The sequence below is a fragment of the Chlorocebus sabaeus genome, chromosome 8 (assembly GCF_047675955.1).
Source record: "Chlorocebus sabaeus isolate Y175 chromosome 8, mChlSab1.0.hap1, whole genome shotgun sequence".
Lineage (NCBI taxonomy): Eukaryota > Metazoa > Chordata > Mammalia > Primates > Cercopithecidae > Chlorocebus > Chlorocebus sabaeus.
Window position 1 is genome coordinate 33,135,913 of NC_132911.1, and position 26,107 is coordinate 33,162,019.

Sequence of the window (26,107 nt, forward strand, 5' to 3'; positions counted from 1 at the left end):
TTGTAAGGACTGCCAGAAAGAAGTAAGAGAAATAAGGGGAAAGGGCTGCTGTACAGAATTTAGAGGGACTATCAAGAGATTAAAATTGAGCAGACTGGAAAATAAACCCTGTTCTTGTCTCCAACCTCCCCAGCCAATAAAAGATCCTCAAGATGAGGCTGGAAGATCTTTTGTTAAGACCTCTAAAAGAGTTAAGTTGGTACTAATGGATCTTTTCAGTTAAACAAAAGAGCCAATAAGAATCATAAAAATGTTGGCCGGGCGCGGTGGCTCAAGCCTGTAATCCCAGCACTTTGGGAGGCCAAGACGGGTGGATCACGAGGTCAGAAGATCGAGACCATCCTGGCTAACATGGTGAAACCCCGTCTTTACTAAAAAATACAAAAAACTAGCCGGGCGAGGTGGCGGACGCCTGTAGTCCCAGCTACTCTAGAGGATGAGGCAGGAGAATGGTGTAAACCCAGGAGGCGGAGCTTGCAGTGAGCTGAGATCTGGCCACTGCACTCCAGCCTGGGCGACAGAGCGAGACTCCGTCTCAAAAAAAAAAAAAAAGAATCATAAAAATGTCTTCTCTTAGCTGCCGGTTACACTCAAAGTAATCACAATCAAGTCTGGAAAGAAATTTGTCTGAAAAAAAATGATGTATATAGCTTTTGACCAGTGGAATAGACCGAAACCAGACTCAACATAGAAAGTTCACGAAGTTTCAGAAGTTTTACATAGCGAATGTGTTTTGACCAGGCACAGTGGCTCACACCTGTAATCCCAGCACTTTAGGAGGCCGAAGTGGGTGGGTTGTTTGAGGTCAGGAGTTTGAGACAAGCCTGGCCAACACGGTGAAACCCCGTCTCTACCAAAAATACAAAAATTAGCCGGGTGTGGTGGCACACGCTCGTAATCCCAGCTACGTGGGAGGCTGAGGCATGAGGACTGCTTGAACCCGGGAGGCGGAGGTTGCAGTGAGCTAAGACTGCACCACTGTAGTCTAGCCTGGGTGACAGAGTGAGACCCTCTCTCAAAAAAAAAAAAAAAAAAAGGTTTCTGAGCCCCCAAGGTTCTGTGAGCAAGATACAGACCGAGAAGGGCACTCAGCTGCCAACAAGAGTCATTTCTTCCTAAGAATCCACAAAGCATAATGGAAAAAAATGGTGCTTCAGAGAACCAATCCAAGAGCTTTGGTGAACCGGGTGTCAGGGAGCCATTCCTAGAAAGCAAAACTGGGCCCTAATCACAGAATGTTCCCTGTCCCTAGAGAAGAGGGACATGACAACATTTGCCGGGTGGAATTTCAGTATTGCATGGAGCAGTGACTGCTGTGTGCTTACTGCTGAGTACTAACAACTCTAACTGAATGTCTAGTGAGCAAATGAAAATCAATGCGTTCAGGCTGGACATGGTGGCTCCCACCTATAATCCTAGCCCTTTCAGAGGTTGAGGCCAGAGGACTGTTTGAGCCCAGGAGTTTGAGACCAGCCTGGGCCACGTAGCAAGACCCTGTCTCTACAGAAAAGTTTAAAAATTTACTGAGCATGGTGCTACCCACCCGTAGTCCCAGCTACTCAGAAGGCTGAGGCACGAGGATCACTTGAGCCCAGGTGTTTGAGGCTGCAATGAGCTATGATTGTATCCTCCAACCTGGGAAACAGAACAAGATCCTGTCTTTAAAAAAGTAAAGTACCATGTCCAAAATTCAACTCTCACCACCTATAAAATCTGCTCCTTCAGTTGGGCATGGTGGCTCCCAGCACTCTGGGAGGCCAAAGCAGGCGGATTATTTGAGGTTAGGAGTTCGAGATCAGCCTGGCCAACATGGCAAAAACCCATCTCTACTAAAAAATTAAAAAATTAGCCAGGCATAGTGGTGCACGCCTGTAGTCCCAGCTACTCAGGAGGCTGAGGCAGGAGAATCACTTGAACCCAGGAGGGAAGTGGAGGTTGCAGTGAGCTGAGATAGCGCCACTGTACTCCACCCTGGGTGATAGAGTAAGACTCTGTCTCAAAAAAAAAAAAAAAAAAAAAAAGAAAGAAAGAAAGAAAGAAAGAAAGAAAGAAAGAAAAGAAAAGAAAACAAGTAAGGAGGGAACCTGCTGACTTTCTATAGGCAGCTTCAGTTCTTGCATTCCCCCTGTTTCTAAGAGGGTACAAACTGTTTCAGAGCACTGCTTCTCAAATAGAAGTTCTTGCACTGCTAATGTGTCTGGCACTATCTAATATGTGAATCATCTGGGAGCTCTACTCCTTGAGTTTCTGATGCAGCATTTCTGGTGTTATCAATGAAATCTGTATTGTTAATCAGTTCACAATTTGTTTCTGATGTTTGAACATAACCAAGTTTGAAAGTCATTCCTCTAGATTGTCTTCTCATGACCTCTTTCCTATTTCCCTTTTTTTTTTTTTTTTTTTTTTTTTAGATGGGAGTCTTGCTCTGTCACCCAACCTGAAGTGCAGTGGCGCAATCTCGGCTCACTGCAACCGCCGCCTCCCAGGTTCAAGCAATTATCCTGTCTCAGCCTCCCGAGTAGCTGGGATTACAGGTGCCTGCCACCACGCCCAACCAATTTTTGTATTTTTAGTAGAGACGGGGTTTCGCCATGTTGGACAGGCTGGCCTCGAACTCTTGACCTCAAGTGATCTGCCCATCTCGGCCTCCCAAAGTGCTGGGATTACAGGCATGAGCCACTGCGCCCAGCCAAATATTTCCCTTCTAACATGCAATAAAAAGATAGGTGAAGTAGATAAAGGAGGGAAGATGTCGTATGTAAAATGCTAGTTTACTTTTTTCCACATCCTGGTCTATGTTCTGTGATAAACACACAGTCATCTAATGAACAAAGAATCACAAATATGCTCTACCCCAGGGTCTGAGAGTCCTCATCTTCCATCCCCTTCCATCTCAGAATTTCTTTATCTGTGAACAAGATGTGAAGCAAATGTAAAACAAATAGCAGCAGATATTCCCCGTTGCATCTTTTTTATGAGCAAAAGCAAATATTGAATCGCTTAAGGAATATTCATGGAGAGGCAGGTAAAACATGCTTCATTCATCGCTGCAAAACTCTGAATGATCGAGCTCATTGGCAAGAGAGGAGGCTGCAGAAATTACCCTCCCCATAGGACTTCTAAAAAAAGTTATTGTTTACATTTTATTTATTTGTATTTTTAAATTGATATATCATAGTTACATATATTTTGGGGGTACATGTAATATTTTGATACATGTATACAATGTGTAATGATGAAATTAGGGTGATAGAGGTATCCATCACTTCAAACATTTATCTTTTCTTTGTGTTGGAAACATTCTAATTCTTCTCTTCTAGCTATTTTGAAATATGCAATAAATTATTGTTAACTATAATTTCCTTACTGTGTTATCGAATACCAGACTTTATCCTTCTATCTAAGTGTGTTTTTGTACTCATTAACCAACTTCTCTTCCTCCTACTCCTCTCCATAGGACTTATGATCATTGTGTTGAAATCAAGATCATTCAGCTCCAACAATTTTCTTTCCTTTCCTCCTTTGCAGCTCTAGCTGCTCGATTAAAATTTTGGCAACCTAAAAAGCACATTAATAAAGAGATGCTAGACCAAAAGAACCATGAAAGTTAATAAAGAAAAAAAAGAAAGAAAAAACAAAATAAAGAGATGCTAGACCTCTGATAATGACTCCCATTTCTTCCAGCTAGTCATTACATTTACAGAGACAGGGTTTTTGTTGTTGTTGTTGTTGTTGTTGTTGTTGTTGTTGTTGTATGAGATAGAGTCTCGCTCTGTCACCCAGGCTGGAGGGCAGTGGCGCGATCTGGGCTCACTGCAAGCTCCGCCTCCTGAGTTCAGGCAATTCTCCTGCCTTAGCCTCCCAAGTAGCTGGGATTACAGGCGCCCATCACCAGGCCTAGGGTTTTTGTTTTGTTTTGTTTTTTGTTTTGTTTTTCAACTAGAGACGGGGTTTTGCCATGTCGGCCAGGCTAGTCTCGAACTTCTGACCTCAGGTGATCCAGCCGCCTCGGCCTCCCAAACTGCTGGGATTACAGACATGAGCCACAGTGCCTGGCAAGATTTATAGAGAGAGGGTCTAAAATCATTAGCCTCACATCTCTTCCTCTTGGTGAGCTCTGTGGTTCTGCTAAAACAACAACAAAAAACTACCTATTTTTCTTCTCCTTGAATGGTTTATTCTTCTGATTGTATACAAGCAAACACACATGCTTTACAGATGAGCAACTTTATTAGATTTAATCCTCCAATAAGCTGCCTTCCACACTTCAGGGTTTCGTGTGTGTGTGTGTGTGTGTGTGTGTACACTTCATAGGAAACCTGATTCTGCCCAGGGTCAGCTCTGGGAAAGTTGCTAATGGGAGTGACTGAAGGTGGCAGAGGCCTGGAAGGTAAGACAACGGAGACTCTGTCTCTAAATAAATAAGTATATAGAGGCCTAACAACTAATTTATTGCGAATTTACTATGTACCAGGAACTGTATAGGAGATTGTGGATAAAGAAATGAAAAGACATCATCCTTAATCTTGAAAAGCTCAAGGTTGGCCCGGCTCGGGCTCTCACACCTGTAATCCCAGCACTTTGGAAGGCCAAGGCGGACGGATCACCTGAGGTCAAGAGTTCGAGACCAGCCTGGTCAACATGTTGAAACCCCATCTCTACTGAAAATGCAAATATTAGCTGGGCATAGTGGATCGTACCTGTAGTCCCAGCTGCTCAGGAAGCTGAGGCAAGAGAATCGCTTGAACCCAGCAGGTGGGGGTTGCAATTAGCTGAGATAGCACCACTGCACTCCAGCCTGGGCAACAGAGTGAGACTCTGACTCAAAAAAAAAACAAAAAACAAAAAACAGACAAGCTCAAGGCCTAAGAGATAATAAACCAACAACAATAATAGAACACTAGTGAGGAATGCATAGTGCACTATGGTAACAGAGGAGAATACGGGTATGTATAGAGAATGCTGAAATAGCATTAAATTTTCTTTTTTTTCTTTCTTTTTTTTTTCTTTCTGAGACCAAGTCTCACTGTGTCGCCCAGGGTGGAGTACAGTGGTGTGATCTCAGCTCACTGCAACCTCCGCCTCCTGGGTTCAGGAATTCTCTGCCTTAGCCTCCCAAGTAGTTGAGATAACAGGCACCCGCCACCACGCCCGGCTAATTTTTGTATTTTTAGTAGAGACAGGATTTCACCATCTTGGCCAGGGTGGTTTTGAACTCCTGACCTCGTGATCCACCCACCTCAGCCTCCCAAAGTACTGGGATTACAGGCGTGAACCACCGCGCCCGGCTAAATTTTCTTTCGTTCTTCTTTTGAACTGCAAATTACTTTTTTTTTTTTTTTGAGACAGAGTCTCGCTCTGTCATCCAGGCTGGAGTGCAACGGCAGGATCTCAGCTCACTGCAAGCTCTGCCTCACTAAATACTACATAACATCATGATAAATGCTTTTAAACTTTATATCAAATTTCTCATGTATTTCAGTTGCAGTCAAATCCAGGGTATCCCTGGGGTGACCCAAATTAGTCTACTCCCTGGTGTTCATGTTTTGTATCTTCCCCTCCCCTCCAGTGAGCGTGGCACCTGTGATTTGATCTAACTGATAGCATAAGGCAAAGTCTATGGAAAGTCACTGCCATGATTACATTATTTAAGATTCTGTTTTAGCAGACTGTGTCCTTCTTACATGTTTGTTATTAAAATGGTCTTGTTACTGGAAAGGGGACCCCATCCAGACCCAAGAGAGGGTTCTTGGATCTTAAGCAAGAAAGAATTTGAGGCTGGGTGCGGTGGCTCACGCCTGTAATCCCAGCACTTTGGAAGGCCCAGGCAGGCGGATCACGAGGTGAGGAGATCGAGACCATCCTGGCTAACACGGTCAAACCCCGTCTCTACTAAAAAACAACAACAAAAAAAAATTAGCCGGGCGTGGTGGCGGGCGCCTGTAGTCCCAGCTACTAGAGGAGGCTGAGGCAGGAGAATGGCGTGAACCCGGGAGGCGGAGCTTGCACTGAGCCAAGATCACCCACTACACTCCAGCCTGGGCGACAGAGCGAGACTCTGTTGAAAGAAAGAAAGAAAGGAAAGAAAGGAAAGAAAGAAAGGAAAGAAAGGAAAGAAAGGAAAGAAAGGAAAGAAAGGAAAGAAAGGAAAGAAAGGAAAGAAAGGAAAGAAAGGAAAGAAAGGAAGAAAGGAAGAAAGGAAGAAAGAAAGAAAGAAAGAAAGAAAGAAAGAAAGAAAGAAAGAAAGAAAGAAAGAAAGAAAATTTGAGGTGAGGTGAGTCCATGAAGTGAAAGCAAGTTTATTAAGAAAGTAAAGGAATGAAAGAGTGGCTACTCCATAGCCAGAGTGGCACCGAGGGCTGCCGGTTGCCCATTTTTATCGTTATTTGTTCACGTATTTTTTGAGACTGATTCTTGCTCTGCTGCCCAGGCTTAAGTGCAGCGGCTTGATCTCAGCTCACTGTAAACTCTTCCTCCAGGGTTCAAGTGATTCTTCTGCCTCAGCCTCCCAAATAGCTGGGACTACAGGCGCCCGCCACCATGCTGGTTAATTTTTGTCTTTTTAATAGAGATGGGGTTTCACCATGTTGGCCAGGCTGGTCTTCAACTCCTGACCTCGGGTGATCCACCTGCCTCAGCTTCCCAAAATGCTGATTACAGGTGAGAGCCACCAAGCCCAGCCTATTTATTGATTATATGCTAAACACGGAGTGGATTACTTATGCCTCCCTTTTTTAGACCATATGGAGTAAATTCCTGATGTTGCCACGGCATTTGTGGCGCTGGTGAGAGTGTAGCAGTGAGGATGACCAGAGGTCAAACTCGTTGCCATCTTGGTTTTGGTGGGTCTTGACTGGCTTCTTTACTGCAACCTGTTTTATCAGCAACATCCTTATGACCTGTATTATGTGTTGACCTCATCCTGTGATTTAGACGGCCTGACCCTTGGGAATGCAGCCTAGTAGATCTCAGCCTTATTTTACCCAGTCCCTATTCAAGATGGAGTTACTCTGGTTCAAATGCCTCTGACAGTCTTTCTTTCCTTTCCTTTCCTTTTCTTTTTTGAGACAAAGTTTTGCTTGTCACCCAGGCTGGAGTGCCATGGCACGATCTCGGCTTACTGCAACCTCTGCCTCCTGGGTTCAAGCGATTCCCCTGCCTCAGCCTCCCAAGTAGCTGGGATTACAGGCACCTGCCACCACGCCCAGCTAATTTTTGTATTTTTAGTAGAGACAGGATTTCACCATGTTGGCCAGGCTGGCTTCGAACTCCTGACCTCAGTTAATTCGCTCGCCGAGGCCTCCCAAAGTGCTGAGGTACAGGCGTGAGCCACGGCGCCCCACCCGGCCGACAGCCTTTCTTATGTAAAATGATACGAATTAGTAGATTTTCTCTTTCCCCTAGCGGAAAAGAGCTGTTAGGCTTCCAGATTTGTTTTTGCGGTTATTAGATCTCTACTTTTCTTATTTTCCCTCCCTTATCAACTTTGCTTCTTGTCTCAAATAGGCAATGAGAAGACACAGGCGTTTATTATTGGAACGCTCGTTCCATCTGGTCAGTGGTTTCTCAAACCAGGTAGAATTCAAGTTCTAAGTTTCTGAAGTCAGCACCCGGTGCCGCACCCAACATGGGCGTGTGCAGTGGCCAAGGCAGCATCTGCGGGGCAGGGCCGGGGCCTGGCTGCGAGCTGGGGCCGGGGGACTCGGAAGAGCGGGGACCCAGCCCCGCCGCGCCGCCCGCACCTTTCCCCAGCCTTCTTCCAGCAGAGGGGAGGCCCGGCAGGGAGAGGTCCCATCCTCATGAACGGTCGCAAACAGGACACTAGGGAAGCACGGCCGACCCCTGCGGTCCCCGCGCTCCAGGATTCGGCCGCCAGCGCGCGTCCTGCCTCCCGCGGATAGCACTGGGGCCCAACCGATTTCCCAGCAGCGCCAGGGAACAAGCCCCAGCGTTGCGGGCGCGCGCAGACGCCAGCGTAGTGGAGACGCGGTGGCGCGCGCGGCGGCGAGGCTGCCAGGGGACGTTTCACAACACCGAGAGTCTCAGCGTTTCTCGAGATAGGTGAGGCTGAGCCTTCCGGAAGTGGTTTCCCGGAAGAAGCATGTCTGCGCCCGCGATCCGGCCGGAAGTTGCACGCTGAGCCGGGGACACCATGCAGTCGGATGATGTGAGTCTCCTACCGTTGTTCTGTCACTCGGGGTTTGCGCAGGGAATTTTGCCCATTTTCGGACACTTAGAAAACGCCGACGAAACAGGCCTGTTGCCTTGTGCCGTTCTGGATGCGAGGCTTCCGGAACCCCGATTTTCCAACATGGGTTCTCAGGCGTGTCTCGCAGGGGTCTCCTGCCCGCTACCCCGGCCGGGTTGTGAGCACAGGACTCCGTCACTTCATCCCATGGGGTCGATGTGTCCCGTCTTTCGTGCCTACCAGTGCGGGACGTCGCCCCACGCTGTCAACTGTCAGCTCCGGACTTGGGGTCAGGGGCGGCAGGGGATTTGGCGAAGTTGACTTCAAGTTTAAGCGTCCTTCTCGTCCATGCGCGCGTTACTCTTCCACCTGCGTTTCCTGTGTTAGGCTTTTCTTTGCATTTGCTCTACTTCTGCCTAAGTCGTAATTTCGGAAGTATCCTAGATTCATTCATTGAGTTTTTTGTTGGAGAAATACTTAAGTGCTTACAGTGTGCCAGGCATTGTGGTAATTATTGAGGATTTGGTTAACCAGAAAAAATGCCCCACCTCTCCTGGAACACTGGTGGGGGAGACACAGTAAACAAGTGAATAAATAAATTAACAATTACACTGTATAATCGTACTATGAAAGAAAGACCAGGGATGATGAAGGACACTTCAGATAGGGGTACTCAGGGAAGGTTTCTCTAAACAGAAGATGTTTGAGTTGAGATCTAAAAGATAAGAATAAGCCAGTCACTGAGGAGCTGAGGAAAAAGCAGGCAGTAGGAACAGTAAAGTACAAAGAGTTGAAGATACGAGAGAATGAATATAAGGGTCATCAAAGTGACATGTAAGAGAGGTAATGAAATTAGATATGCTTGCCAGGGAGAGGTCATGTAGAGCGTTGTAGGAAGTGTTTTTAGGCCTTTTAATGATCTATGTTTGTGAAAAGTTATCTGGTTGCTGCGTGAAGGACTTTTGGAGAGAAAAAATGAAAGCAGGGAGACTAGGGTATGAGGAAGGTTGCTTCAAGCCAGATGCAGTGGCTCATGCCTGTAATTCCAACACTTTGGGAGGCTGGGGCTGGAGGATCGCTTGAGGCCTGGAGTTCGATTCCAGCCTAGGTAACAAAGTGGGACTCCATCTCTACAAAAAATAAAAAATTAGCCGGGCGTGGTGGTGCTCGCCTGAGATCCCAGTTATTTCGAAGGCTAAGGCAGGACTACTCTAGCCCAAGAGTCCGAGGCTGCAGTGAGCTATGATGGCGCCACTGCACTCCAGCCTGGGTGACAGAGAGACCCTGTCTCTAAAGTAAAATTTTTTAAAAAACTAAAGTAGCTTCGCCTAAGGTAGTAATTTAATGGTGGAGATGAAAAGAAATTGATGAATTTGAGACCTGTTACGTCAGTATAACTGACAAGACTTTGGTGATGGATTAAGTGAAGAAGAAAAGGAAGAAATCAAAGGATTTGGGATATAAATAGACAGTTCAATGGTGATTTTATTTATTGAAGTGGGGGAACTCTAGGGAAGACTGTTCTTATGAGGATGTGGAATTGAGAACTTCATGTGGATATGTTAATATGTTGCCTTTTAGATATTGAAGTGGAGATGTCATACACAAATCTGGTGTTCAGGAAACAAGTCTGACCAGGAAATAACAATTTGGGAGTCATCCATTTATTTAAGTATCAGAGATGACACTTAAAGCCACAAGCCTAAAAGAGCTCCTTTATTCTTCTTACCTGTTTCCTATCATCGCCCACCAGACACACCTATAAGATTCTCAAAGTGTGTTTTATTCTTTTGCCCTCTTCATATTTTTCCTTTCATAGTGGTAAAGCTTTTTTCCCCCAGTTCCTCAAGGCAGTGCACTCAAAGGCTGTCATACTCTTATGCATGCTATGTGGTCTTTAGACCTGCTATTTTGTGATACTTTGTTTACATATCTTTCCCCCTAACTAGATAGACAAAACTTTTCTTTCATTCAGTAAATACTTAAGTGGCTACTGTGTGTCAGGACCTGGAGAGATCAGTGCCTTACATAAATTAAGTATATAATGCTGAATGAATAAAGAGCACATTAGTTATAGGAGGATAGCAGTAGATAGTTTTCTTTGCCCTCAATGAGATAAAATTATGGTATGTATATCTAAAAATCTAATACCTTGAAGCCTTTTTTTTTTTTTTTTTTTTGAGATGGATTCTCACTGTGTCACCCAGGCTGGAGTGCAGTGGCGTGATCCCAGCTCACTGCAACCTCTGCCTCCTGGGTTCAAGCGATTCTCCGGCCTCAGCCTCCCAAGTAGCTGGGATTACAGGCACCTGCCACCACACCCAACCAATTTTTGTGTTAATAAAGATGGGGTTTCACCGTGTTGGCCAGGCTGGCCTCAAACTCCCAACCTTAAGTGATCTGCCTGCCTTGGCACCCAAAGTGCTGGGATTACAGGTGTGAGCCACCGCGCCTGGCCCATGAAGCCTTTAATAATGGATAATGAACATAAGTAATAAAGGAAAGTTATGAAGTATATATAATGTGATCTCACAGAGCATGTCCAAAAAAACCTGGAAAAATATTTACAAAATAGTAATGAAATTTTATCTCTGGGTAATGGAGTTATGATTATTGCTGATCTGTATTTAGCTTTTCTATTAGAATCTGCTGGGGTTTTGTTTTTTTTTTTTTTTTGTGAAATGGAATCTTGCTGTCACCCAGGCTGGAGTGCAGTGGTACAATCTCTGCTCACTGCAAGCTCTGCCTCCTAGGTTCACACCACTCTCCTTCCTGCCTCAGCCTCCCGAGAAGCTGGGACCACAGGCGCCCGCCACTATGCCTGGCTAATTTTTTGTATTTTTAGTAGAGATGGGGTTTCACCATGTTAACTAGGATGGTGTCGATCTCCTGACCTTGTGATCTGCCTGCCTTGGCCTCCCAAAATGCGGGGATTACAGGTGTGAGCCACCGCGCCCAGCTGGGTTTTTTTTTTTTTTCAGATGGAGTTTCACTCTTGTTGCCCAGGCTGGAGTGCAATGGCACAATCTTGGCTTACTGCAACCTCTGCCTCCTAGGTTCAAGCGATTCTCCTGCCGCAGCCTCCCAAGTAGCTGGGATTACAGGCATATGCCACCATGCCCAGCTAATTTTGTATTTCTAGTAGAGACAGGGTTTCTCCATGTTAATCAGGCTGGTCTCAAACTCCTGACCTCCAGGTGATCCGCCCGCCTCAGCCTCCCAAAGTGCTGGGATTACAGGCATGAGCCACTGTGCCCGGCCTTGCTGTTTGTATTTTAAAAAGTAAACAAGTCAGGCTATTTTACAAAACATTTCTTCCTCTCATTCCTGTCCTTGAGCATTGCCTTCTTGAATTAATATAGTATCTCTTGGGGCAGAGGATTTGAAATGGGCTTTTACTTTGTCTTGCAGGTTATCTGGGATACACTAGGAAACAAGCAATTTTGTTCCTTCAAAATAAGGTGAGTCTGGATTTACAACTTGATCAAAGACTCCTTCAGTTGCCTTTTTGGTAACCCATTTTATAATCTTTGTTTCTTTTCTCTCATTCTAGAACCAAGACTCAGAGCTTCTGCCGAAATGAATATAGCCTGACTGGACTGTGTAATCGGTCATCCTGTCCGCTGGCAAATAGTCAGTATGCCACTATTAAAGAAGAGAAAGGTAACTCTCCAGTTTTAACTTCTAGAAGAACTGCCCACAGCTTTTATAGGGATGTTCTTTAGTTTCTGTAAATAACACTAAAGCTATTTTACTTTATCCTCAGGACAGTGCTACTTGTATATGAAGGTTATAGAACGAGCAGCTTTTCCTCGGCGTCTCTGGGAACGGGTAAGCCTTACAACAAAGCTACAGTGACCACTGATCAAGAGCCTCAATGCCACATGCTTGACCAGCATGATGCCCAATTCCATGACCATATCTAGATTAAACTTTTGGGGCCGTCCTCATTAGGCCATAGGTGTATAGGTGTCACTGACAGTGAAAACCTAATGAATCATTTACACTTGCCCTTCAAACTTCCTTTTTCTGTTTGGTAGGTCCGGCTTAGTAAAAACTATGAGAAAGCACTGGAGCAAATAGATGAAAATCTGATTTACTGGCCCCGTTTCATTCGACACAAATGTAAGCAGAGATTCACCAAGATCACCCAATACCTAATTCGAATTAGAAAACTTACACTAAAGCGACAGTAAGTATTTGGATCCTTCATTATTTTTAAATCTATCTTTTCGTGGAGCTTGTTTTGAGGTTGAGAAATTGTGAAACTTCAGGGCTTTCTATTCAACTTTGTGGAGTCTGTTATGATGTACTAAGAAGAAACTTCAGACTAAAGGTGTGCCCTTTGATATGGCAGGACTTTTAAAACAGTAGAATACAACTTGATTATCACCCTCCTTGTCTGAAAATCTTCCAGAAATTTTTCTTTTCTTTTCTTTTTTTTTTTTTTTGAGACGGAGTCTCACTCTGTTGCCCAGGCTGGAATTTGCAGTGACGTGATCTCAGCTCACTGCAACCTCCACCTCCCCTGTTGAAGCAATCTTCCCACCTCAGCCTCTTCAGTAGCTGGGATTACAGGCATGGATCACCATGCCTGGCTAATTTTTTGTGTGTTTTTAGTAGAGACAGGGTTTCACCATGTTGGCCAGGCTGGTCTAGAATTCCTAACCTCGAGTGATCTGCCTGCCTCAGCCTCCCAAAGTGCTGGGATTACAGGCATGAGCTACCATGCCCAGCCTTCAGAAAATTTCCTCTATGACCCCTGAGGGAATCTTAACTTTAGACATTTGAAAATGATCTAAGACATGTGAATATACAGGACTGTAAGAACTTTACTCTGGATTCACTGAAAACTAATTTTTAAAAGTGATATGAAATCCCCAGAATTAACAGAATACCTTTCTCTAGGACTGTTAGGCCCTAATGCTTTTTGATTGTGAGCTACAGAGAATGCTAAAGATGCTGTCAGACTTCGACAGAAAATTCTTTTTTCTTAGTTCACTGAAGTCTTAATTTTAGCATGGTGAATGCCCTGAGAATCCCAGAATGCCTAAACAAAAATGGCCAGATTAAAATATATGTAAAAATATGTGACTTTTTATAGCATTAAATTTCTAGAAGCATTTAGTGTATCTTGCTGTATTGAGCTGAGACCTACAGCACCAATTCCAATCCTTTTTTCTTCTTTAAAAAGGAACACAGCACATGACAGTGGATTTTCTGATATATTTTCTTTCCCTTAGGAGGAAACTTGTTCCTTTGAGTAAGAAGGTGGAGCGTAGGGAGAAAAGAAGAGAGGTAACTTATTGTTGTGCTATTCATACCTTCTACATTTTCTTTCTGAGGGGCTCTTACAGATTCAGTCACCATCATGTATGTAAACTGTTCAGGCCCTGGATAATGGTTCACTAATAGATAACTATTAGTTGCCTAAGACATTTGATTTTTCATATTTTAAGATTATGATTTTCAGCACAGGTTAAAGTATGTGTGCTTTGGGGATATATGTAATGGAGAACAGAAAGAATCCACAACTCCTTTGTCTGAAATTCTTGTGGTCAAATATTTCAGAATTCAGAATTTTGATGTTGCCTATTTTACATACTACATAACACCTTTAGTAGATTTTGAGCATTCTAATCAAATGGAATTTCTGCAGTGAAATACAGTACAGCCATGCAGTGAGTAATAACATCATGGAAAATTGGGCATCCATCCCCTCAAGCATTTATCCGTTGTGTTACAAACAATTCAATTATACTTACAGTTATTTTAAAATGTACAGTTAAATTATTATTGACTATAGTCACCCTGTTGTGCTGCTACCAAATACTAGGTCTTATTCATTCTTCCTATTTTTTTAGCGGGGGGTACCCATTAATCATCCCCACCCCCATTACCCTTCCCAGCCTCTGGTAACCATCCTTCTACTGTGTATATCCATGATTTCAATTGTTTTGATTTTTTGATCCCACAAATAAGTGAGAATGTGCAATGATTGTCTTTCTGTGCCTGACTTCTTTCACTTAACGTTATGACCTCCGGTGCCATCCATGTTGTTACAAATGACAGAATCTCATTCTTTTTAATGGCTGGACAGTACTCTATTGTGTATAAGTACCACATTTTCTTTATCCATTAATCTGTTGATGGACACTTAGGTTACTTCCAAATTTTGGCTATCGTGAACAGACCTGTAACACACATGAAGTGTGGGTATCTCTTTGATATACTAATTTCCTTTTGGGTCTGTACCAAGAAGTGGGACTGCTAGATAGTATGGTAGCTCTAGTTTTAGTTTTTTGAGGAAGCTCCAAACTGTTCTCCATAGTGGTTATACTAATTTACATTCCCACCAACAGTGTACAAGGGTTCCCTTTCTCCACATCCTCTCTAGCATTTGTTATTGCCTGTCTTTTAAAGGATAAAAGCCATTTTAACTGGGCTGAGATATCTCGTTTTGATTTCATTTCTCTGATGACCAGTGATGTTGAACACCTTTTCATATGCCTGTTTGCCATTTGTATGTCTTCTTTTGAAAAACATCTATTTAGATCTTTTGCTTCCCCAATCCCTGCCCCCTGCCTTTTTTTTTTTTTTTTTTTTTTTTGAGACCGGGTCTTACTCTGTTGTCCAGGTTGGAGTGCAGTGGTGCGATATTGGCTCACTGCAACCTCTGCCTGCTGGGCTCAAGTGATTCTTATGCCTCAGCCTCCCACATAGCTGGGACTACAGGTGCATGCCACCATGCCTGGCTAATTTTTGTACCTTTTGTAAAGATGGGGCTTCACTATGTTGCCCATGCTGGCCTTGAACTCCTGGGCTCAAGCAATCCACCCATTTCAGCCTCCCAAAGTGCTGGGATTACAGCTGCGAGCCACCGTGTCTGACCCTTTTGTCCACTTTTTAATCCAATAATTAGAATTTTTTCCTATAGAGTTGTTTTAGCTCCTTATATATTCTGGGTTTTTTTTTGTTTTTGTTTTGTTTTGGTTTTGAGATGGAGTCTCTTCTCTGTCACCCAGGCTGGAGTGCTATGGGGCAATCTTAGCTCACTGCAACCTCTGCCTCCGGGGTTCAAGCAATTCTTGTGCCTCAGCCTCCCAAGTAGCTGGGATGCCAGGCGCCCAGCACCATGCCTGGCTGTTTGTTTTGTATTTTTAGTAGAGATGGGGTTTCACCATGTTGGCCACGTTGGTCTCAAACTCCTGACCTCAGGTGATCCACCTGCCTTAGCCTCCCAAAGTACTGGGATTACACTCCTGGCCTATATTCTGGTTATTAATCCCTTGTCAGGTGGATAGTTTGCCCAGTCAGTGGGTTGTCTCTTCACTTTGTTGTTTCCTTTGCTGTGCAGAAGCTTTTTAACTTGATGTGATCCCATTTGTCCATTTTTGCTTTGGTTACCTGCTTTTGGGATATTAAGAAATTTTGCCCAGACCAATGACCTGGAGTTTTCTCAGTATTTTCTTGTAGTTTTATAGTTGGAGGTCTTAGATTTTTTTAATCCATTTTGGTTTGATTTTTGTGTATAGCATAAGATAGGGGTCTAGTTTCATTTATCTGCATATGGATATTAGGTTTTTCCAGCACTATTTATTAAAGAGACTGTCTATTCCCCTGTGTATGTTCTTGGCACCTTTGTCGAAAATGAGTTCACTGTAAGTGTGTGGGTTTGTTTCTGGGTTCTCAATTCTGTTCCATTGGTCTCTGTGTCTGTTTATTTTTTTTGAGACGGAGTCTCGCTCTGTCGCCCAGGCTGGAGTGCAGTGGCCGGATCTCAGCTTACAGCAAGCTCCGCCTCCCGGGTTCATGCCATTCTCCTGTCTCAGCCTCCCGAGTAACTGGGACTACAGGCGCCCGCCACCTCGCCCGGCTAGTTTTTTGTATTTTTTAGTAGAGATGGGGTTTCACCGTGTTAGCCAGGATGGTCTCAATCTCCTGACCTCGTGATCCACCCGTCTCGACCTCCCAAAGTGCTGGGATTACAGGCTTGAGCCACCGCGCCCGGCCCTTTGTGTCTGTTCTTATGCCATTACTATAGTGATTTGGTTGCTATAGTCCATAGTATAATTTGAAGTTTGGTAATGTGATTCCTCTTGGTTTTTTTTTTTTTGTTTTTTTTTGTTTTCTGTTGTTTTGTTTGGGATAGCTTTAGCTATCCTAGATCTTTTGTGGTTTCATAAAAATTTTAGGAATGTTTTTTCTATTTCTGTGAAGAATGTCATTGGTATTTTTCTTTTTTTTAATATTTACATTTGTCATTGGTATTTTGGTAGGGATAGCTTTTCTTTTGATTCTTCTGTCCCCATTAATCACAGAGTTATGTGTCTACAATCTGTATCATTGGTCTGCAAACTTGTGCTCACCTCAATAAAATTTTTGAACATGTACTCCCCAATGTTATTTATAAATATTTTATTTTGAGACAAAGGTTCGCTCTGTCTCTCAGGCTGGAATACTGTGGTGCAATTTCAGCTCACTGCAACCTCCGCTTCCCAGATTCAAGCGATTCTTGTGCCTCAGCCTCCCAAGTAGCTGGGATTCCAGGCATGCACCACCAGGCCCAGCTAATTTTTGTATTTTTTGTAGAGACGGGGTTTCACTGTGTTGGCCAGGCTGGTCTCAAACTTCCAACCTCAAGTGATTCACCCACCTCAGCCTCCCAAAGTGCTGGGATTATAGGCTATAAATGTTATTATACATATACACTTCCACTAATAACATGATGTGTATTGTAACTAATTGTGACGTAGTGAAACAAAAGTCTGGTTCTTAGCTGAGTATGTTGTCCTGAAGGGCTATCATAACTGAGGGATTGTAGAGAAGCGCATTGTCAATAGGTGGTCTTAAGTACTTTAATTCTTCATTATGCTCCATCAGTTATGGAGCGGCTTTTTTTCAAGTCCAGTTAGTGAGTTTTCATCTCCAATTGTCAAACAGGTGTTCTTTAAACCTTTCGGAAAAAATTAATTTTTTCTATTTTCACCAATTGAGTGAAAATAGAAACCCTCTGAAAAATGTAGATTTAGAAGAGTTTTAAATGGATTACAATATTCTGTTTCCACATTTCTAAAGTGTGTGATTGCAGTTTTTATAGGAGACATGTTTTCAGCAGTGCCATATATAGGTACAATCACTTTTCACAATGTTCACAGAACAAGTTTTTTTTTCAAAAAACAATTGTCTTCCTCAAACTATTAAAATGTTGCCTTTGGAAGAAATAGATTAAGTGTATTTATTTTTAAAAACTTCTGGGTTACATAAAAAGATTGGCAAATTTGGAATATTTTTCTTTGAAAAATGCATGAAATATTTGAAATATTTGAAAAATGCATGAATCATTTTTAGGTTCTACAACTCTCACTCTGTCACCCAGGCTGGAGTGCAGTGGCGCTATCTTGGCTCACCGCAACCTAAACCTCCTGGGTTCAAGCAATTCTTGTGCCTCAGCCTCTTGAGTAACTGGGATTACAGGCATATGCCACTCTGCCTGGCCAATTTTTTGTGTTTTTAGTAGAGACGGGGTTTCACCACATTGGCCAGGCTGGTCTTAATCTCCTGACCTCAGGTGATCTGTCCACCTTGGCCTCTCAAAGTGCTGGGATTACAGGCGTGGGTCACCTTGCCGGCCTGGTTCTACAACTTTTAAAAGCACTAACCCATTAGATAACCAGCATACTTTTACAACTACTCTCTATCTTTGGCAGAATATTCAGTGTAATCTATGAATCCACTTAACTAAGCAAACATAAACAGTTAAATAGTCGTCTAAATAAAGGACTGAGACCACCACTTACAAGCCCTATGTGCAGTATTCCTCCCTTGAGATATCTGGCTCACTGTATCTGACACACAACTATTTACTTTATAGACAGAGTCAAGGCACAGATGTCAGTGTACAAGAAAAGTAGTAATGATGTTTAATTTTTTTAAGGAAAAAGATAATGTGGAAGTTATGAATATTTTCTTCCTACACTTCATCGGATACCCTTGAAGTGTAAGCACCCTACTCTAGAGAACAACACGGAACATCGCTATAGCCTTTTAACTGATCCATGCGCCCCTGCACAGTTTTAGGTAATCATTCTAACATAACTTATAGGTATAACACTTTAAAACCCTCTGTGACTTTTACTGTCAAATTAATGCACCATCCGAGGCTACTGTGCGGTAGTACAGTTAGACGTCATGTATCATCTCCAATGAGAGAAAACTAGAGGAAGAGATTTTTACCTATTCTGTCACATGGAATCTAACATGATTTTAGAAAATGTAAAGGAATGAAGATTTCTGTTCTCTTTTCTCAGCTTTTACAAAGTCTGGCTCCAGAGTTGCTAGATTATTTCTGAGACACTTAAATGTATATAGACCTACATGTTTTGTATCCGTCAAAGGCTTTGTTAGAATTTAATTTAGAATGTTGTTTACAAAACCATAGGAATTTCAAAATGGAAATGTTCTGAAGAAAGTTTACAAGAGAAAGAAGAAGAAATCTATCTGGTTGGAGAGGCAAAAGCCAGTAATAGCAAGGAGGGGAAATGATTACATTGTCTTTCTTATAAACAACTTCATAGTTTCTTCCATTTTTATAAGATGAATAATGAGCACTGATGAATTAAATGGATTTGCTCTTTCCCCCTTATAGGAAAAGGCATTAATAGCTGCTCAGCTGGACAATGCCATTGAGAAGGAATTACTGGAGAGACTGAAACAGGATACGGTGAGAAAGCCATTAGCTTTGGGGTACTGAAATTTTAAGTGGTAGTATGTTGCTAAGACACATTGGGTTTTTTGTTTTGTTTTGTTTTGTTTTGTTTTGAGATGGAGTCTTGCTTTGTCGCCCAGGTTAGAGTGCAGTGGCACAATCTCGGCTCACTTCAAACCTCTGTCTCCCGAGTTCAGTTCTGCTGCCTCAGCCTCCCGAGTAGCTGGGATTACAGGCACTGCCACCAAGCCCAGCTAATTTTTGTATTTTTAGTAGAGACGGGGTTTCACCATCTTGGCCAGGCTGGTCTTGAACTCCTGAGCCACCGAACCTGGCTGGGAAATGTTTTTTAACCTGATATGAAGATCTCCACTCGAATTTTATCCCTGGAATAAAATAAATCCATATCAGCCTGGCTTCCTTGTTTTAATTAATGCAAGCACATAAAATGCTTTGGTTACCCTTGATACTCCATTCACTGTAAGAGACCTTTCCCTTTTTGCCATTATTCTTAACTCCATTCACCAAGACAACAATTCCAGATTTCTGTATAAAAGCCATGGGGTTTTGTTTCTTTTACATATTACCCTAGTCTTTTAAGGCTCTTTGAGATAAGTTTTTATTCTCTCGGGCGCGGTGGCTCAAGCCTGTAATCCCAGCACTTTGGGAGGCCGAGACGGGCGGATCACTAGGTCAGGAGATCGAGACCATCCTGGCTAACACGGTGAAACCCCGTCTCTACTAAAAAATACAAAAAACTAGCCGGGCGAGGTGGCGGGCGCCTGTAGTCCCAGCTACTCCGGAGGCTGAGGCAGGAGAATGGCGTGAACCCGGGAGGCGGAGCTTGCGGTGAGCAGAGATCCGGCCACTGCACCAGCCTGGGTGACAGAGCCAGACTCCGTCTCAAAAAAAAAAAAAAAAAAAAAAAATTAGTGTTGTTTATACAGACAACATGACTAAAGTACGCTTTGTCCTTATTATTTCCCCTTGTCAGCAAAATTACATTTGTCCTAATGCATGGGTTTGATAGACGATAACATTTTAAATGATTTTAAAATGTAACTCCATAGAAGTTACCTATTTAATACTAACTACAGATGATTTAAATGTTCAAAAGAACATGCTTTTTTAAGACACTGCTGGCTCTACACTTAAAAATATTACTCATCGAATTAAGTATTCTGATTTTATCACTGAGGAAAAAATAATATTCTCCACAGACAGTGGAACTTCAAGTGTAATATCCAAATGTAGTTAAAGCCAATCTGTGTTTATGTTCTTCAGTATGGCGACATCTACAACTTCCCCATTCATGCCTTCGACAAGGCCCTGGAACAACAGGAGTCAGAGAGTGACTCTTCAGATATTGAAGAAAAAGATGATGATGATGAGGAGGAGGAAGTAAGTCTTGTTTTTGTTTTGCCAAACCTACTAGATACTATTTGTATATAACTGACAAACAGAATATCATCTTTAGTCCGCCAACCAAAAATGATATGTCTTCTTTTTTCTTTCACGTGATTAATTTTGGTTTAGCACTGGTTGCTGTGTTCTTCAGGCTAACCAACAAACCATTAACAGTTTTAGTCTTAATTTATTGATCTTGTAAAATTGTTCCTGCAAGGTGACAAATTATAAAGCCTTTCCTGTCTGTATCTAGTTTTTAACCATAATGAGGATGTTTTATTGCTAATAATTTAAATCAAGAATAATAATGATCTGGTAGCCCTAAAATTTTCAAAATTCGGAAGCATTAAACTTAGGAAGAACTAAATTTTGGTTGCTTAGTGAATAGACTGTGGTTCTGATTATGTTATTTTGTACTTACTTAGATGTCTTATCTGAATCTTCATTATACATTCTGAACCTAACAGTTATGTTTTATTTATAGGATGTGGGGAAAAGAGAATTTGTCGAAGATGATGAGGTAGATGAGAGTGACATAAGTGATTTTGAGGTGAGCTTTATGGGTAAAAAGATTGTCCTTTGGCCTGCAGCAAAAAAAACAGGGAGGGGGCCAGGCACAGTGGTTCACTCCTATAATCCCAGTACTTTGGGAGGCCACAGTGGGAGGACTGCTTGAGCTCAGGAGTTAAAGACCAGCCTGAGCAACATAGTGAGACCTCATCTCTAAGGATGCCATGGAGCGATCTGGGCTCACTGCAACCTCAGCCTCCCGGGTTCAAGCAATTCTCCTCCCTCAACCTCCCAAGTAGCTGGAATTACAGGCATGTGCCATTCCACCTGGCTAATTTTTTGTATTTTTAATAGAGACGGGGTTTCACCATGCTGGCCAGGCTGGTCTAGAACTCCAGACCTCAGGTAAGCTGCCTGCCTCAGTCTCCCAAAGTGCTAAGATTATAGGCATGAGCCACTGTGCCTGGCCTAAACATTTTTAAAAATCATTGGCCAGGTGCGGTGGCTCATGCCTGTAATCCTAGCACTTTGGGAGGCCGAGGTGGGCTGATCACCTCAAGGCAGGCGGATCATGTGAGGTCAGGAGTTCGAGACCAGCCTGGCCAACATGGCAAAACCCAGTGTCTACTAAAAATACAAAAATTAGCTAGGCATGGTGGCGCATGCCTGTAATCCCAGCTAATTGGGAGGCTGAGGCAGAAGAATTGCTTGAACTTAGGAGGTGAAGGTTGCAGTGAGCTGAGATCGCATCACTACACTCCAGCCTGGGCAACAGAGCGAGACTGTCTCAAAAAAAAAAAAAGGAAAGAAAAAAAATTAAAATTCAGCTGGATGTGGTGGCGGTTGCCTGTAGTACCAGCTACTCAAGAAGCTGAGGTGGGAGGATTGCCTGACTACAGCAGTTTGAGGCTGCAGTGAGCCATGATTATGCCACTGCACTAATGCTTGGGCAAGAGAGCAAGACCCTATCTTAAAAAAAATAATAAAAAAAAATAAAGAAACGGGACAATTACTGAACATAGACATAGACAAATCAATTCCCTAGTCTATTCTAAATAGAGGAGACAGTGAAGGGAGTTTGGAGAAATCTAGTGTTTTCCCTCCTCCTTTATCTTTTCTCTCCCCGTATTAGGATATGGATAAACTGGATGCCAGCAGTGATGAAGATCAGGATGGTAAATCCTCCAGTGAGGAGGAGGAAGAAAAGGCCCTTAGTGCTAAACACAAAGGCAAAACGCCCTTGAGAGGACCACTGCGGAGAAAACGAGCCTATGTGGAAATAGAATATGAGCAGGAGACAGAGTCCATGGCCAAGGCCAAAACCACGTGATTTCCCTTTCAACATTTATACCCAGGACTGAACATGCAGAACTGTTGTTTTTTTTGTTTGTTTGTTTTTTTAACACACACACCCCTCCAGTTTTTGCTCTTGTGTGTTGTGTTGAACACAATATTTGTGTTTTTATTATTTATGCCACATCAGTGGGGCAAGAAATCTGGAGTGAGTGAAGAAAGCTAAGTTGTGAACAAGAGTATTTTTATAGCATATGTGTTGAAGTAACAGCTTGTGCCCGAGAAACTTAACAGATGAGTTCTTGGATCTGGGATGAGATGACGGATGTAAATATTTCTAAATTTTAAATGCTACATTCCTTGGTGTCCTTTTTTCTCCCAAACTTTATTTAGAAATGGAAGGAGTTCAATTTTTTCTTATTCTACTTTCCCTACTCCTATGGAGGTAAAAGGAAAGAAAGAAGGAAAAAGCAGCTCTCACTTCCAAAGTTTTGTGTAAAAGTATCTTTTTTTCTTAAATAACTCCATTCATACAAATTGGGATGGGAAAAAAATCCTTTCCTCTTGGGAAAGTAATGCAAGTCTTAAGTTCCATCGTAGGGAGCGCCTTCAGAAACCTGCTGCACTTTTCTGATACAGTTCACCACCTTTCTGTCGTCACAGCTTTGGGGAATTTTGGCCAGGAGACCCTGAAACATGAAACCAAACAGGCTTTGATTTTTTTTTAAATCACTTTTTTCCCCTTTTGCTTGATTCTTCTTCCTTGGTATCATATTCAAAGGAGGAAAGAATGGATGACACTTGGGGACAGGTCACTAAACAGCATAGGTATTGGTTAGTTTTTTATTATTATTTTTAAATTTATGTAGCTCTTATGTATTGAAGGTGTTACTTTAAAAACTGTATTAATGTGCTTGCAAATCTCCTGCTGGCTTATGAAACAGCAGAATTCCAGCCAAGGCAAATTTAAGTTGGATCTAGGGCTTGAAAACACCAAAGATTAAAGAGTGAAGATGAAATAGTTTGAATAAACTGGTAAAATAACAATTCATACCATCTCTACATATTTTTAGGATATGAATTTCTTCTTTTTTTTCCTGCTGGGTGGATTGTCCAGTGAGTTATGGCATGAATTTCTTTTCATGCTACCTTCAGTCTTTCAACTAAAGATTTCTAAAAGGGGTAAAAAATGAGGCAATAGTTTATTAGATACATGGAAGTACACAGCTATTATATGCTGTGGCTTTGACAAGTTAACTTGTGGAATATGAAACCAAAGGAAGAATTTCCACGTAGATAAATTAAGATGAGGGGCCGGGCGCAGTGGCTCACGCCTATAATCCCAGCACTTTGGGAGGCCAAGGCGGGCGGATCGCAAGGACAGGAGATTGAGACCACGGTGAAACCCCGTCTCTACTAAAAATACAAAAAATTAGCCGGGCGCGGTGGCAGGTGCCTGTAGTCCCAGCTACTCAGGAGGCTGAAGCAGGAGAATGGCATGAACCCGGGAGGCAGAGCTTGCAGTGAGCCGAGATCGCACCACTGCACTCCAGCCTGGGGGACACAGCAAGACTCCGTCTCAAAAAAACAAACAAAAAAAAGAATAGGGAAAAACATCTACCTAAAAGATGGTTGTCCCTAAAAAACTGGAAACATCTGAAATGCTCTAATTATGATATTATTCCTGGGAGCTTATAGCCCATTATTTTTACTTTTTTTTTTTTTTTTTTAATTCAGAAGACTAGAACAGAAGTTAAATTTTATAAACTTTTGATCACAATGCTTTTGTCCATTCTGTCTTGTCCTTAGCCCCAGTGACATGTGCTGATCCCCCTGCCTTTAGTTCTAAATGGTTCTGAATAGCTTTAAAAGATGAATAAGAAAACAGATCAAGCTCTTTTGAGGCTAGAGGGCTCATATGGAGACCTAAAACCCTTCATTTCCAGACTTGGTCAGGCACATACATAGTAAATTATAATCAATCATAGGAATTACATAAAGATAATGAGGCCCAACTGAAACCAAGTTTCAGTCTGCCTTACCTTTACCCGTCCTTGAGAGCAGCAGTCCAGGAGAATCAGGCAGTCTGTGGCCTCCTGTAGCAGGGCACTCTTAACAGACTCAGGTGTAAGGTTTGGATCCCTTGCTACATCACAAATCAGTTTCAGGAGAGCCTTCAGTAAGACCACAAGTCTGCAGGAAACTCTGGAATCAAAAAGAAAAGCTATGTTCTTACTCTAAATCTGGATATTAAAATTGGAAGAGACTTCAAAGACTGTCAAGTGGAAAGCCCTCATTTCATAAATTAAGGAACTTGGGTCAAAGTTAAATGAAAAAAACCTAAAAACAGAACCAAAGACAACCTCTAGATTTCTTACCCTCAAGTCTCCTGTTAGCATACTGTGCACACACAAACACACACACACACATACACCCTCTGCCACACTGCTCTCTCCCTTCCAGAAGCTTGGTTCTACTGTAAGCAACAGCTCCTTCATGGGCTGAGAAGGGGAAACCAGGATCTCCCCTAACCAAGGGCCTATACTTTTATTTTTCAACTCTATTAACTGAACTATGCTTGGAGAGAGCTCTCAATCCTTTAACTTTAATGCTATCTTAGGCCTGCAAGTTGAAGACAGAGTGGGGGAAATGAGCTTGGCTTCTGGGACTTAGTGTCAAGTTGAATTTTCTGTCATTTAATTTCAGATCCTAGCTCATCATCAGTGAAATCCAGCCTACTTACTTGTCACTATTAACCTTTCTAAACTATAAACCTTTCTACTATCGCCTTGGTAAAGTTCTGGAAATGGATGATGCTAGTGACTGCACAATATTGTAACTGTACTTAATGCCACTGAACTGTACACTTTAAAATGTAAAATGTGTATGTATTTTTACCACAATAAAAAAAACCCTAGAAAAAACCTTAATGAAAGGTGGAAAATAATTTAACTTACAATGTGAAAACACAATGTGAAATGTACAATAAATCATATTTATGGACAGATGCACGACTGGGAGAAAAAAGTGTTCATCTCTTTATCTAGATATGCCTCATTTTCCTACAGTTTGGGTGCCTCTCAGCCCTCCATCTGTTACTCAACTTATAATCGGCTCTATTTTCCATTTCCCATGCTCTACCCCCTCATACCCATATTCCTTTTCTACCTCCCTGCATTTAATTCACTCTCCCTTCTTGGAATCTTAGTCTCTGCTCTTTAAAGACCTGACAATCTGATTCAACTTTATTCATCCATTGATTCATTATCTTCCAGTTCATTCATTCTTCAAATATTTGTATACCTAATACCAGGTACTGAGCATACTTTGAGAGAATATAATAGATGTGGTTTTCCATTATCCTGGAGTTTATAATTCAGTAGGGACAAAGTAAACAAATGCAACCTAGTTACCAATATGACTAAGGGAAAGGTTGTCATGGGGGAATATTACTCTGGATTCCTTGCACATTTATAAGGAAGTGAGAGAATATGGTCCAGAATAGATACTATATGTTGTTGGGGCACTGGATTCTCTGGCTCAATTCAACTTTTAGCTATCCAAGAGATGCTTCTGCTGACTCAACAGTTTGGGTTCCAATTCTTGACACCTACCTCAACCCAGAGTAGGAATGATTTCCAAGCAAGTATATCCTACATTAGTATTCTTTTACTATTTTTTATATATATATATATATATATATATTTTTTTTTTTTTTTTGGAGACAGAGCATCGCTCCATCACCCAGTCTGGAGTGCAGTGGCTCCATCGCAGCTCACTGCAACCTCCACCTCCTGGGTCCAAGTGATTCTACTGCTTCAGTCTCCTGAGTAGCTGGGACTACAGTTGCGTGCCACCATGCCCAGCTAATTTTTATATTTTTAATAGAAAAGGCATTTCACCATGTTGGCCAGGCTGGTCTTGAACTCCTGACCTCAGGTGAACCACCAGCCTTGCCCTCCCAAAGTGCTGGGATTAGAGGCCACCACACCTGGCCTCTA

General features: G+C 42.4%; 2 protein-coding genes across 6 annotated transcripts in view; one reads left to right on the forward strand and one right to left on the reverse strand.

Moving 5' to 3' along the window:
* Nucleotides 1-1,528: 1,528 nt before the first annotated feature.
* TTI2 (TELO2 interacting protein 2) overlaps nucleotides 1,529-26,107 on the reverse strand; it is a 35,326-nt gene continuing 10,747 nt past the window's right edge. For 2 of the 5 annotated variants that reach the window (XM_037983611.2, XM_073018032.1), the window contains 2 exons: nucleotides 24,149-24,311; nucleotides 18,089-19,282 (listed from right to left, as the gene is read on the reverse strand). In XM_037983611.2, the coding sequence (XP_037839539.2) occupies nucleotides 19,277-19,282; nucleotides 24,149-24,311 (169 nt within the window). In that variant the 3' untranslated portion in view covers nucleotides 18,089-19,276. Of the gene's footprint in view, nucleotides 1,636-18,088; nucleotides 19,283-22,187; nucleotides 22,796-24,148; nucleotides 24,312-26,107 lie in introns of those variants that run through there. The other 3 variants (XM_073018030.1, XM_007962147.3, XM_073018031.1) reach the window with 2 other exon arrangements.
* Nucleotides 7,901-25,117, forward strand: MAK16 (MAK16 homolog). Its single transcript, XM_037983612.2, has 10 exons — nucleotides 7,901-8,167; nucleotides 11,600-11,649; nucleotides 11,742-11,851; nucleotides 11,955-12,019; nucleotides 12,229-12,380; nucleotides 13,432-13,486; nucleotides 18,837-18,911; nucleotides 20,181-20,297; nucleotides 20,788-20,853; nucleotides 21,946-25,117. The coding sequence occupies exons 1-10, from the start codon at nucleotides 8,153-8,155 to the stop codon at nucleotides 22,141-22,143; spliced, it is 903 nt and encodes a 300-aa protein (XP_037839540.2). The 5' UTR covers nucleotides 7,901-8,152; the 3' UTR covers nucleotides 22,144-25,117.

Coding starts and splice junctions, on each gene's coding strand:
- MAK16 (XM_037983612.2), top strand. Junction 13,487..18,836: donor GTAGGGAGAAAAGAAGAGAG/GTAACTTATTGT, acceptor TCCCCCTTATAG/GAAAAGGCATTAATAGCTGC. Junction 20,854..21,945: donor GTGACATAAGTGATTTTGAG/GTGAGCTTTATG, acceptor TCCCCGTATTAG/GATATGGATAAACTGGATGC.